The sequence below is a fragment of the Pseudopodoces humilis genome, chromosome 2, assembly GCF_049639895.1.
Source record: "Pseudopodoces humilis isolate 2021_Gansu_Grassland_sample_001 chromosome 2, ASM4963989v1, whole genome shotgun sequence".
In the NCBI taxonomy this organism is placed as follows: Eukaryota; Metazoa; Chordata; class Aves; order Passeriformes; family Paridae; genus Pseudopodoces; species Pseudopodoces humilis.
In genome coordinates, this window is record NC_142201.1 from 110,245,484 (window position 1) to 110,259,625 (window position 14,142).

General features: G+C 39.2%; 1 protein-coding gene across 4 annotated transcripts in view; it reads right to left on the reverse strand.

Annotated features, from left to right (window-relative positions):
- The window catches only part of CD247 (CD247 molecule), a 53,655-nt gene that overhangs the window by 35,949 nt on the left and 3,564 nt on the right, over window positions 1–14,142 (reverse strand). For 3 of the 4 annotated variants that reach the window (XM_088051530.1, XM_088051527.1, XM_088051529.1), the window contains exons 2-3: window positions 11,314–11,422; window positions 10,392–10,832 (exon numbers count right to left, since the gene is read on the reverse strand). In XM_088051530.1, coding sequence (XP_087907656.1) covers window positions 10,392–10,449 — 58 coding nt within the window. In that variant the 5' untranslated portion in view covers window positions 10,450–10,832; window positions 11,314–11,422. The remainder of the gene's footprint in view (window positions 1–10,391; window positions 10,833–11,313; window positions 11,423–14,142) is intronic. The other variant, XM_014253529.2, reaches the window with a different exon arrangement.

Sequence of the window (14,142 nt, forward strand, 5' to 3'; positions counted from 1 at the left end):
AAAAAAGATCCCAAAGTTCAAACTGCCCGATTTAAAAATGTTACATTTCATCCATATTGATTTTTCTTAGTATCTTAATAGCTATCTTCCTAATCAGATGGATTAAAAAACTCCAGAAGATACTTTCAAAATAATCAGAACCACAAGAAAACAAGATAATGAGGTGCTAAAGAAAGATGAAAACCTCAAAACAAAACTGCTTTAGGAATTATACATTTTTAAACTGCAGATCTCATTAAAACTGCTTCATATAAGCATTTATACATGCAAATTGACAAATAAATGCTAGATAATGTAACTACTTATAGGCACGCATTTCCTTGTGTACAAGATACCTTCTAACTATGGATGAGGCTGAACCCTACCATGTTTTTATTACAGTGTGACCCTAAAGCTTCAAAAGACATGTAGACTCCACTGAATGAGAAACCTTCTCCTTTCCAAATGGTTGGCATATACTGCAGTCTTTATGGAGGTGGCAGCAGCTCACAAAAATACCACTAAATTGGTTTTCAACTATCTGATAACAGCACCTTTCTTTCAGCACAGATCTTTGTGTGAGCTGCAAAAGTCTGGCTGAGCAGCTGGGTAAATGCACAAGCAGTTTGTCTGAAGTAAAACTCCTGACACCATTGGGCAGCTGCCTAAGCAAGATAGCCAAATTAGTTTTAAATTAGCTATGCTTAAATAAGTGGCACTTACTAAAACACTGACATGAACTAATTAGAAGGGGAAAGTTTGACAGAAATTAATTACCATCCCCACATTACAGTCACAGCACATCTAGAGGTGATGCTGCTTGCCAGATCTTTTTAAATACCTGAAGCCCTCCAGATAATCCTTCTGTTCAGGAAAGGTCAGCAGCACATGTGCTGGGCTTTCTCAGATTGCCTCTGCTGATCAAATTTCATGTTGCTGAATCCCTCAGATCCTTGCATATCTTTAAAATACAGTAGCCACCTTCTAAATCTTCCAGTCCTGTATAATTTCATGTGGTTTCAGCAGTGGCAGAACCATCCATATATAAGCATAGATTATCAGTTCTCATGCTATTGCTATTTTTATATACCCAGACATGAGGGAACAGCCCCACCTCTGTGCAACATTTAGCAGAGAATCTCACACACAGGAACATGCTCAGTGATCCTGGTTGTGCTGGAATACAGCTGCCACTAAAGAGAGCAGAGTTTTTTGCCAGGGTGGATGGGGAAACTCTTAGAGACACATATTCCAGTACTTGACTGCAAAGGATTAAACTGATTCTGTAAAATACTACCAAAAAAATGAGGTTTTAGCAGTTTTTTTCAATAGGTTTGTCAAGTTCATCAAGAACAAATTCTGATGAACCATTGGCTAAGGAATCTTTCTAAACTCCATTAGAATTTCTCACCAAAGGCAGCAAGAGTCTTAGCATGTGGGAGCCCCATTTGAGGTCCTGCTCCAAATAACTCAGAATAAAGAGCTGAACTATTTTTTCCCTCTTCCCAAATGCAGAACACAAATTGTTTGGCGTCTCACAAAAATACTTTAGAAGGGTTTTGATTAATCTAATGGAAAATGGGGGGAGGAAGTATTAAAATATTTCAAAGTTTTGCAGAAAGTTGCTTCCATTTAAGCTGTTTTAAACCTGATATTTGTTCTACTACAGCCATTATGTCTAACAAATAGGTTCAGGATGTAAAAAGAAGAGCAAGAGAGAAAGGGGGAAAACTTGTTAGCTACTTCTTTGCAGCTGAGAAAGATAAAATCAGAGAAAAACACTTTGGAAAAGATGCTACCATAAGATAGGGCTGAAGGTTCATATCTGTAACTTCTTTAAGAGAGTTATAAAAAGCAGGAAAAAAAAAAATTGTCTCAAGCCCGAAAATAAGCAGTGCTGCTTTTCCATCAGGAGAGACATAGCTAACAGCAGCAAAAAATGCATTATAGCGCTGCTGGGTTTTGAGTCAAGTAGTGAAATTAACATCTGAGTTATTAGGAAAAACGAGATTAATTTATCTGCATGAATAGGCAGGAGATGGAAAATAATAGTTCTGCCTATTTCACATTAATACTAGAGAGATCTGAAATTTAAGAGAGAATTCAGAACAAGGTAAATTAAAGTTGCTTCTTCTAGAGAGAACCAATTTTTAAAGAGAATTCTGGGGTTTTTAAACATTTGAGTCAAGGAAAAACACTTGGAGATGTGATCAGAATGAATCACATTTTCGAAATTAAAGAAAAGGCAATTAACGATGCCAGCTGGCACAACATTGAATATTTCATTATATTTTAGCCAAACCACTTTGGAAAAAGAAAATCAAAACTCTTGAGGATCTGTGGTTCTTTCCAAACCTTTGGGAGCAGACCATAATTTTGAAGTTATAAACAGTCTTCATCAGAACTTTAGATTGCATCAAGACAGCCTCAAAAAAATTACTCTAGGGTCTCTTGCAAACTTACTGTATTAAAAAAAAACCAAACAAACAATGGACAATATTGTGCTATTTTCAATTAAAGTAGGAATAATTTTCTGCAGAAAAAGAAATACGGATTGTCAGCAAACTGTACTGAGTCTTATGCGGAAAACAGGGGCCATCTGCCAAAATTGGGGATGGTTCGGGCTTTCAAATGAGGGCATTTTACAGCTCATCGGCAGTGAACCAGATGGAGCAGGATGCAGCTCTGTGCCACGGGAATCAGCACTCCCTGCACTTCTCTGCTCATACAGAACACGGGGTGTGGGTAGTCAAAGCTTCCATCACCTCCCTGCTCCAATAAAAATGAGAATGGGTCCTACTGAAAGTATAATTAAAACTAATTTTATCCAAAGAGATTTAGAAATATTTTTTTCTTTCATTTTTAGATGCGTAATCTGGGAGGGTAAATTCTAGAAAACCTTTCTGGTGTGTATTAGAGGCTCATTTTTAAAAGTAAGTGGAATAGTGTTAGACCTGCTTTAAATCCGGATGGGTTAACCTTGTTCATCTTCTCCGGCTTGCTGGCTATCCTTATGCTCATAGCACATGAATGCTCAGTTTTACATTTAAAAGATCAATAGTTTAAAATTAGGTAACAAGTGATGGGGTGTATTGATTCCCCTTCCCTTCTCCGAAAGGCTTTCTCATTTGCTTTCACTAATTCTCTTTGAGATTACCACCTGCAAATATTTCATTCTTCCACATCACTCTTCAGAGAAACCCCTCAGAAAAATTTAGGCAGAGAATTTACATGTCCTGAAGGAGACTGAAAGCACCAGAAGCCCCTTAGCAATGAAGATGTGACTGATAAATAAGCAGGAAAAAAAATGCAGGTAACAAACAAGCACGAAGTCAAATCCTTCCCTGGTGTAAGCCTCCAGTTAATTATCACATGGGTTACTTTGACTGCATTGCATTTGTATCTCTTCAAATCCCAGACAGACGTTAAGTGCTGAACCAATATTAATAGCAATAACTTTTTTCATTTCCTGAGAACTATGAAAATTAAAAGTAATAACAAAAAAAATCAAACAGAAAAATGTACACTTTCATCACACAGCACTGCTTTCATACACTTCTCTTAAATTTTTTTTTATCACAAATTACCTTAAGAGTTTCTAGTCTATAATGACTTAGACTTTCAGAATGAGTGCCCCTCTGGACACTAACTCAGGTATTTTACCTCTAGGCAATGAATCTTAAAATAACATAAAACAAGAAATGAATTCTGAAATACAGCAGCAAGTTTTTAGAAAGAAATCTGTAGAATTTAAACAGCATTCTTACAAAAATTGTCCAAAGATACTAATTTGCTACATGAGTGACATTTTATGAACGGAGTCTCCTAGTAATTCACAGATTTATTTATTTGCTTCTTAAAAACTGCATTTAGCTAGAGTTTTTTTACAAGATACCAACAATATAGTATTTCTCTCTGTCTGTATTCCATCTTCCTTCCCTTAGAGGATGATTATTAATCCATCTTGTAAGATGTGATCCTATTTTTGCCATGTCCAGAAATGCACCTGCACGGTTGCACAAAGCGCTGCTGAAATTACCTTACTTATATAAAAGCCCAAAGTGATGACATTGTGCAAATTTGCATCATGGAGAGAAAAACCTCCATGAGAAAACATAAAGAGAGGGAGAGAACTCTAAATTCCATTAAGACTTTCTTTTCTGGAATTGGCTTCACATGGCTGGATGGGCAACTACATAAATGGCAACAACACAGAGTGGATAAACAAAGAAATCATTCCTGCTCCCAAAGATTTGATGTGGGGTTCCCTGACTGAAGCTTGCTGATATGCAACTGAAGAAATGACCAAATGTTGTAGTAATTTTATGGCTACACAATATAATACCATAAGCATTACAATTTTTCTTTTCAAAGGTTTAAAATTCTGCTGTATTAATTGTGAGCTGCAAGCTCAAGAATCCAGTTCGTTTTTTTTTTTTTTAAGGAGTAATGAATAACTTTTAGCTATTTCTGAGTGACAAAATGAACATTTGATACCTAGGAATGCACAGTATCCACCATGAGGAAGCTGAGTTTGCTGAGAGTATTTAAAAAGCAACGTTGTCAGACTATACCAAACTCTTGCTTCAGATTGATCTGATCAGAAGTAAAATACTAGATGTTCAGTTTTAGTTTGAGCCGAATTTCTACTTGAACTAATTCAAAAGAAATGCTTTGAAAACAAAGTACCTCATTAGCTTGAGCCCTGCTCCAAAATCCACATGCTCACAAGAAGAGCCTCGATTGGCTCCCACCCATCCAGGGGTCACCACCTGGAGATTTTTCTGTTCTGTTTCCCCCAAGCCTCAGTTTGCAAGGAGATGTACCCCATGAGCAACTGGAGTGAATTTACAACACAGGCTGATGTGTTAAATATTTGGGAAGCATTTTTGTAACTACTTGGCTCTGTTTATTTTACATTTGGCTGTCATGCAGATGACAGCAACTCTCTAAGTGAAATGAATGTAAAACACCCATGCTCTTGGCTGGAACAAACTCATTATGGAATTTGGATGAACAAGGGAAAGGAGGTTTTTAGTTATGTAGGTCTTATTCAATGGTCAGTGTACAATTACATGAAATAAAACAAGCACCCAAATTAGTACTCAGTCATTAATTTCCTGGGTACTACACTTTATGCTATTAGAAAAGTGTTTCAGAACATTACTGTAATGAAAATAATCATTAATTTATTAATTTATTTTCATAATAATTAATTTATTTTCATAATAAAAATTTGAAGGGGTCTTAGGAAAGCTTCTCTAGGTGTTCTCTGGTTTAAAATGTTTCATGTGCTTTTTTCTTTGATGAGGAAACTATTTTTAGTGTTTGCAACCATGAGCGTTGCAGTATGCTATCGCTCCCCCAAAAAGCAACTGCCTTAAAAAAAAATTATAAGTAACAAATCATATAGCTAGTTTGGTCTTTTATTTTCTTCTTGAGCCATGCAGGCTTGCATTTTCAAGGTTAACTTTCTTGTAAAGTTAGAAAACTTTACAAGGAAACTAGAAAAGTTTATTTGTGGTGAAAGTTAATATTTTCACCTAAGACAGCAGCTTAAATTGTAGGTAAATCATATACTGTGAGATTTCCTTAAAAAACAAACAAAACAGCCCACAAGTATTGACTACTGGCCACCCTCTAGATTTATTCAGTGTGTCCTGCTCCTGTTTATTATATAATTTGTTGAAAATTTTCCAACCATTTTCCCTTGTCAGCTTTCATTGAATTCTAATTCAGAATATATTTCACCTCCACATTATCTGAGTTTTGTTATCATTATGGCTTCTCCTTCACTTAAAAATGTAACAAACAGAAAGGAATGGTCTGCTACTCAGAAAGAGTCAGGACAGAGGTGGAGCTTTCACTACAGATAGATCTCACAGAAGAAATAGGCCAGATAGTATGAGGATTTCATCAGCCTCCAAAAGCACAGAAAGATGGAAAGCACCAAACTTGCTGTTCTCATAAGACTTAACAGAAATATAACAAAAGATTGAGAACAAAATGCACAATGGGCTTCCAAAGGTTGATGGTTTATTCCTAGGGAACTTGTAGGACTTAAAATATTTCCAATCTACAAGGCTCAAAAATTGAGGTGGCTTCTATCACTTCAGCAGAACTTGCACAGACGCCAGTGCTTGTGACCTCTGAGGCTGAGGAGCTAGTTGGTTTCTACTTCTATTTTTCATAGTAATATTGGCAAAGGCCTGAAAGAAGTCTGACTTCCACAAAGAGGGATGTACCCACTGTTTGGGGCTGAACACAAGCATTCTGCTGTGTTTCGAGGCCTGTGCGTTTGGGTGAGTTGATCGAAGAGCTGCAAACCAAGCTTTTCATTTGCCTGCTCGTTTTATCTGTTATATATGAAGTTATAAATCAAAGGACAGACTGGAGATAAATGCTTTCATTGCTTTCCTGAAAAAAAGATGATTTGGACTGTCATACTTTAAAAGCTAAAAACACCATGCATTTCTTAAAGGACCAGGGCTTAAGTTAATTAAGAAAACAATATTCAGTCCCAGTCTCAAAATATTACCTTAGACAACATCACAAATCAGAAAAACATGCAAAATTTCAGCTCCTACCAGACTCTGGAATAGCATAAATTGTTCTCTTAACACTGAAAAGAATCAGCAGTGAAACTTAAATTTAGCTGTTGACCAAAGTCAGCAGAAGAGTGAAAAGTCACCAATATGCTTACGAGTTTAACGTGCACAAGAGAAAGTAGATACCTTTAACAGAATACACATTTTAAGTATTTTTAAGAAGTTGCATCTTCCATTCACGCCACCCTGAAAACACCCTCTATTTTCTTGCCAGAATAGCCGATGCATCTTGCATTTCTACTCACAATATAGGCACTGAAATATATGATTAATTGGAAAGGGGGAGGAGGATTCGATGGTTGTCTACAATTCTGCAAAAATGAGTATTTTTTCTTTCTTTTTGAAAGGAAGTTTGGTTAGAATTTGGAAATAGTTAGGAAATAACCCATATGCAAGGAAAAAAAATATATAAAAAATTTACTCATCATGCTAGTCACCAGTCCGTGTGAGCAACATAAAATGGTTGTCAAAAACATTCCTCACATGAACATTCATTTACACACCAAATTCTTGTCCCCTTGAGCTGCCAGTGAACCTTCTTTTTTAACTCCACTTCGGCTTTTTATCCACATTGTCTTACGAAGGCCACATAGAGGAAACATATAAATATATTTTTCAGACAGCTTTCTGCATTTTGTATATCCTTTCCATCTAGTGCACATAAAAAACCAAAAGGAATGCAATCATTAATTTGTTACTTCACTGATTAGGAATTCTGCTTGGAAGGGTTAAGATAGAAAGCACTTACTCTGTAACAAGCATTACAGAATTGAACATAGCACTGCAAGGGCTCAACAAATGTCCCTTTACAAAGGAAGGCTACATTGCCTACATTTTGTTCCATTCTGCCAGTTCATAGGGTTTCTTCCATGAATTATTAATGAATCATTGTGAACAGGCAGGAGAAATAAAAGAAATAAAACATGTAAAAATTAAGCCTTTAAATTTTTTCCCCCTTGGTGTAACAAGAATACAGCTCAGAGAACTTAAGGCAGCGCATAAGGACACGGGGACAGTATTGAAAGAAGTCTGAATTTACTTGTTTGGATTCCTCAGACAAGCTTGTAAACAACTCCTGTTTTACAAATCCTGTCATTTGCAGAGCAGCTAAATCATCTGATGAAAGGGAAGAAAAGAATTAATGCCAAGACCTATTACCTGTCCCTGAATTAAAAAAAAAGGCTCATGGCATCATGGCAACCCAAGGGGCGGAAGACACAGATATGCAGAGCAGAAAAACAGTGTGGAAATGAATTGTACAAGTAACATCTGGTAAAGACAGACATGCTGTAGTTTCCACAGAGTTAGCTAAAAATAGGGCACTGTCCAGTTCCATTTGGCAGACAGTTCTTAGAAAAGTGACTCTGTAAAGTAGTGTTGAACACTGGAGGGCTGATCTTAAACTCTTGCACATACATTTATGCACACATGTGTGGCATGTGTTTGTATAAATCAAAGCATCATCTCGTCAGCCGTAAAAAAAAAACAGGGGCGGCAACTCCACAGTATTGCTCACAGGACTGTTTTATTGCCATCAAAGCCTGTCACACTTCAGAACAAAAGCTGTGTAAACTGTATGAAGGTTTTTGCCATTTTAGTCGTGATATCCAGGTACAAGTCTTTTAATATTCTTGTCTCAACAAACATGATTTACAAAGTCATCTGCTCATAATTAAAATTATTACTTTTCATGGACTTCTCAACAGAGGGATTATAGGAGGTGTTCATCTAGATTTACAGATGTACACTTTTGTGCCTTTGAAGAGGGGAAATAAAGTAAATCAAACCTGTATACATATATGTGTGTATTTAAAACTGTGAGATGCCTTCCCTCTATTTGCTCAAAGGACAAATCTGAGCATTCTGAAATCTGTGGTAAGATGCCAATAAATTCAAAGTTTGCATCAGAATTCATTGCCCATCTCTAGAATTACTTTAAAACATTTTTTTTCCTCATGCCTGACATATTTGCTTCAGAACTCAAAGATCAAAAAGAAAGGCTTTTCGAGCTCCTCAGTGCTAATCTTGGTGGCATCTTTTAACTGTCCTTTTAAAGAATCAGCACAAACTTTCCCTAGTGAAGTGGAATTAACTCCCTGTGAGGAGGTATGCAGCTTACCAAATCTGTACTGAATCTGAGCTTGTTTCATGAAAAAAAATAAAAGTTAATTTCCCTAGAAGTCTGTCTAGAAGTGAACTCTAAGAAAGCTTGAAAGCACTCCAGGCAACAGAAAATCCTTCTTTCTGCTCACAGCTCTGAGCTGAAAAACCCAACTGTTTGGTCTCATTGTCAGACTAAATTCATGACAGATCTTACATTTTTGTTTCTGTCTATTCTGTATCCACAATGTGGCAACAATTCCACAAGTTTTGATTTATTTTTTTTTATTTTACCTACACTCTTTGGCTAAATGCTGCTATACTTCAGATTATTAGAGGTATCCAATCAGAAATACTTCCCCTCAAATCCACAGACAGCCACCTACAAATGGGTGACAACAGTATCCGGTTCAAAATTTGAACCATGTATTCTCTGCAAGTGTGAATACCCCAAGAGCTTTCCACCAGAGACCTCTGCAAGCTGCATTACATATTTTTCAAAGCTTTCTGCTGAAAATGCACTAATAGGAGCCTGAACTACAGACATTGTGTGACAGGTTAAAAAGGAGGAAATGTAAAAAAATGGGTTTGCAGATGGATTTTGACCTAAAGTAACTTCCATACTTTTGTATGCATCTGTGGATACAGAGCAAGGTACAAAATATGAGAAGTATACTTAAGTACAGGATCCTATTTGGGTATCAGGAAGAGACAGAGGCCCCAGGGGTTGAAGGAGGGCAAACACAAATCATGGCCTGCAACAGAGGCCGTAAAATCCCCTCTCAAAACCCTCCTGGAAAGAAAAACCTCACAAATCACCAGGACCAGTTCCACAGCATTAGAAAGCAGCTGCAAACTCTCCTCTCATCCCCAGAAAACTTTCCAATAAAATGTCTGTGCCAGTCACCCAAGCTCCTGAGGATGCTGGGTTTAAGTACAGGCAGGGTGTGCACTGTGGGGGGAAATCTTCAGGAGGATTTGGTTTTAATGCATGCTCAGATGTAGCTTATAGCACATTCAGACCTCGCCTGAGGCCTTTTCCAGATGTAAATGTTGTTGCTCTTTTGATCTACTACGCTCCTAAGAAGTAAATTCCTCCTTCTCAAACTTAACATGACTGGAAAATTTGTACACACCGAAGCTGCTCCGCTGGGTTCCCAAGCAGGGCCGGCCTATGCACCACACGAATAAATAACACAAAGGAAGAAATGGCTTCATTTTGTGCTGTGTGTGGTGGAGAGGAGCATGGAGGCAGGGACGTGAGGGGAAGGGCCCGACCCTTCTGCTCACCATTTGTGCCCCATTTCCCGCCATCAAACCCACAGCCCAACACCATTAGAGGCCTTTCCCATGCAGCTTACTTCAAGTCACTACTTTTCCATCGCTGCTTCAAATCTCCCCTTTTAAATTGCAAGGAAAGCTGCCCAGGTGAGGGCTGAGAGTTTTGTTTAGTTTACTGTTCAGCTGTGGCATCGCTCCAGCAGAAAGGCCCCTCATCCCAGCCTTCCAGAGGGGCTCTTTATTCCAGGCCAGCTCAACACGGCAGGCCCCGCTCCTCCTTCACAGGAGGACAGACACGGCCGAGGTGCTCGCACAGACACCCTCCTGCTACCAAAATGGTGGTGAATCCACCACAGAAACATCGCACCCTTTCTTCCAGAGAGCTTCAGGAGAACTCCTCGCAAACCCAAAGGCCGCCTTTACCTGTGGTTGGGAGCTGTGCCTGCAGGGTAGCAAGGACGGCGATCCTCCTCCACTTCATCTTGCCCGGCCGGCAGTGCTGGGAACGGGAGGCCACGGGAGAGAAGAAGAAGAAGAAGATGAAAAGAGGCTCCTCTACAGGCTGTGCTGCTGTGCGGCCGCCACAGGAAGAGGCTCACCGCCTATGAGGGCTTTTGGAGTCCACCTGCTGGCTTCCTCTGCCTTCACAGCCTCTGAGTGAGGGCTGGGGTTTGCCTTCTTGGTGTTGATGTTTGGGGTTTCCTTTGTTATTCATCCTTTTCCTCTCTGCAAGATGGTTTTCAGTGAGTTGGGTTTTTTTTTTCCCCACTTTGTCTGATGGTTCTTAGACCATCCCCACTCAGCAGCTCCTGGTCTCTGTTTCTGGTATCAAATTTGACTTGACTTCAAAAGGGATGTATGCAACTATTCCCAGTGTGCAGCACAGGGCATAAATAGAAATTTAAAACTGTAAGTTACAGTCACTCTTGAACAATATAGCTGTCTAAACTCATAACAATATAAAACTAATCTTTAACTCCCAATTTGTAAGAAATCTCACATTATCGTACTCTTCATAAATGCAGGCAAATAAAAATTTTCACTTTTTTATTAATAAAAAAAAGTTAATTTTAGACAACTTTGAATTAGGAAAGCTTGAAACCCTAGCTTAGATGAACCCTAAGGCTAAAAGCTCAGCCCCACTCCCATCAAAATACATCTGGCTCAACAGATCACCGAGATTTACAACCGTAACACTAATAATGCACTTAAGGATCAGAGCTTAGGCTGGGAGGAAATAAAAACATCTTAACATATATTTTTTTTTCCTCCTGTTTCTAATTCTTATAAAATAAAGAGGAATGTGTATCCCCAGGAGGTACAGAAACTGGTGATAAAAATTTACCTGAAGTATGGCAGGGTGTGAGTTCCTGTGCACACAAAAAGTAATGCTTAATAGTCTTTTGAAGGCAAAGTAAATTGAAGTTCTTGGAAGAAATTTGTCACCTTGCTGCCTGGAGTAAAAAAGACCAATACATGGATAAAACTGTCTTTTCCTCTAATTGAATAATTATATATTGTGCCAGTCACATTGTGCCAAAAGTACTAGACACCATTAGTAGTGTAGCACCAGGTGTAACAGTGCAGCATACCCTTCTGTGATACCCAGGCTGTGCTGCTGAGCCTCTGCTCTCTCCCAGCCCAGGGGAGGGTTTTCTTTGTGGCTCTTCTACCCCAAAAACTCCAAGGAAAGGCTGGAGATGGGCTCTGACACCACCAAGCAGAAAGCAGAGCACAGCCCAGGAGAGCTGCCATGCACTGAACCTGAAAGAGGTGTCATTAGTCCCAGAAATGGCTGTGCTCTGGTACATGTTCTATATTCCAATGCAAGCTGGATACAGCCCTTTCTGGCCACTTCTCTGTGTGACAGAAGATTGGCTGAAACAAGGCATTAGTGAGCAGAAAAAGACCCCGTTCTCACTGCTGGCTGCTTCAATCTCACTGATGCCTTATCCAAAAGCTGAAATATCATCCTAGTTATTGATATTTTTGGGTAACGGTGTTTCCAGAGAAGCAGATGGCACTTCTCATCACTATTCCACTGACCCCTGTCTCCTCCTGTTATTGATCATAGCTTCTCCCTCCGGCAGAAAGCCAGCAAATTATCACTTTGAATAAAGAGTTGAGGCCAAAGGTAAGGAAAAGAAATGAAGAGCTGTGTAAGAAAGGGAGATTAATGGCAACAGTAGGCACACTGGGAGAACAGCAGTTGAGCCAGTGTGTTTTGATGTCTAGATAGGGAAAGGTCAGAGAAATTGAGTATATGGACTTCATTTGGAAGTGTGGGTAGAGTGAGAAAAAGGCTTTGCATGACAGTGCCCCTAGAAATTCTCACCTCCCCATCCCTCAGCTTTTGAACTAAGGCAAGCTTATCATTATCCAAATATAATCAAACTATACAGAAGAGCACTCGTGCTTGTATTACAAGTTATTCTCAAAACAAGCATGGCATGGGAGAGATGCAAATCACATGCAGCCAAGCAGGACAGGAAAAGATAAAGGGGAAGAGGTCTCCTCTCTAAGAAAAAGCTTTTCACTGTTCATAAGGCTTACAATTCTATCATGAGGAATGATTTGCTTAGAGTGCCACTTTCTTTTCAGCCTTTCCAGTTTTTGCATCTCTAGGAGCTACACAGCACTGTAAAAACTTCAGCACCTCCTGCCCACATTGTGCATTGGCCAATCTTGCAAATGCATTTCTACCAGCAGTTTAAACCATAGTGATGTTTCAGTTTACTCACTTCAGTCAGACTGTAAGGACTTTGTTAACCCTGGACTAGAAATGAATGCCAAACCTCGTTCAGCTGAACCAGCAGCATTTTTTCTCAATACAGACAAGGCCACACTGGAAATATAAAACCCTTCCTGCTGTGTTAAGAAAAGCTCTCAGCTAAACTTGACTCTTCATCTAAACATATGGGTGGAGAAAAGTACGATTTCAAGAATTACCTGCACTGGGAAGACTGCAATATTTGATCTGTGGTTTGTGAAACAGAATGGGTCAGGGAACTGAAGTGGTCCCCAAGCACAACTCAATGTGTTTAATGCTAGTTAAGGTGCAGCTCATTATCCGTAAGGATAAGATCTTTCGTAAAATAGTCAAGGCATACATTCAACTGGTTCTGTGCATCCATAAGCCATCCTTTCTCTGGACACAAAAAATCCTGGAACAGCTCTAATGCAAGGGGCTGATTCATTCCCAGAAGCATTCCCTTTTCACGCTTACTGGTTATGCTTTGACTGTACTATAAAAAAAAAAGCAGCAGGGTTTGCAGTTTTAACAGGAAATAAATGAAAACTAAAAAAAAAAAAAAACAACAAACCCACACCACAGTCAAGCTGAGGATTAAAAAAATATATAACTACACACTGCCCTCTGGCTCCTGTATTGCTACCACAGAGATATGCCTGTAATCATCACCGCAGACTGCTGGGATTGAGAACAGGTCGGTTATCAGGAGCTCTCCTAAGCCTGTTTGATACAGTTAGCACTCACAGGCAAAATTAGTTCCTACATCACCTGATGGAGGAGCTGGCCGAGTTTAGAGACGTGAGAATCCAGACAGACTGCAGAGCCTTGCCCCTGGTCCGGCAGGGAGCGACGCTTGCAGTGCCGTAATTAACTCAACAAGTATTAAAAATATTTCTGGAGATGTTCACACAAAGATAATGGGTGTTAAAAAAAGCAACAATTTTCACTGGTGAGCAAGCTGTAGCCTCCAGCCAGGTATGCCATTCAGACTAATACACTGAAAAGAAATGGTCTGCTGTTTATTGCGTGTAAGCCCACAATTTTTATTGATAAAAATGTTGCAGACTGACAGTCCTACACTGCTTCACTGCATCTCAATGCACTGTAATGCCTTACAGTGCAGCTTCGATTTGCTATAATTGGGTTCAACTGTGCTAATCCCCTTGGAATGCAGCAATTAATACTTATTTAGTGGTAATGGCTGCATTCCAAGAGGATTAGTCCCTGCCCTGCCCTTTTGCCAGCAAATGGAGTGCTGGAAAGAAGACAGTGCCTAACTATAGGTCTTGCTTTGCAGCTCCCAACATGGAGACAGAGGAGTTGCTCTTGCTACAACTGCTCCCCTTTGTGTATGAAAATATTACTTTTCCAAGGAAAACTCGCCTCACCATCACTGCTCTTTGCAGCTGTGTTGAGTAAATA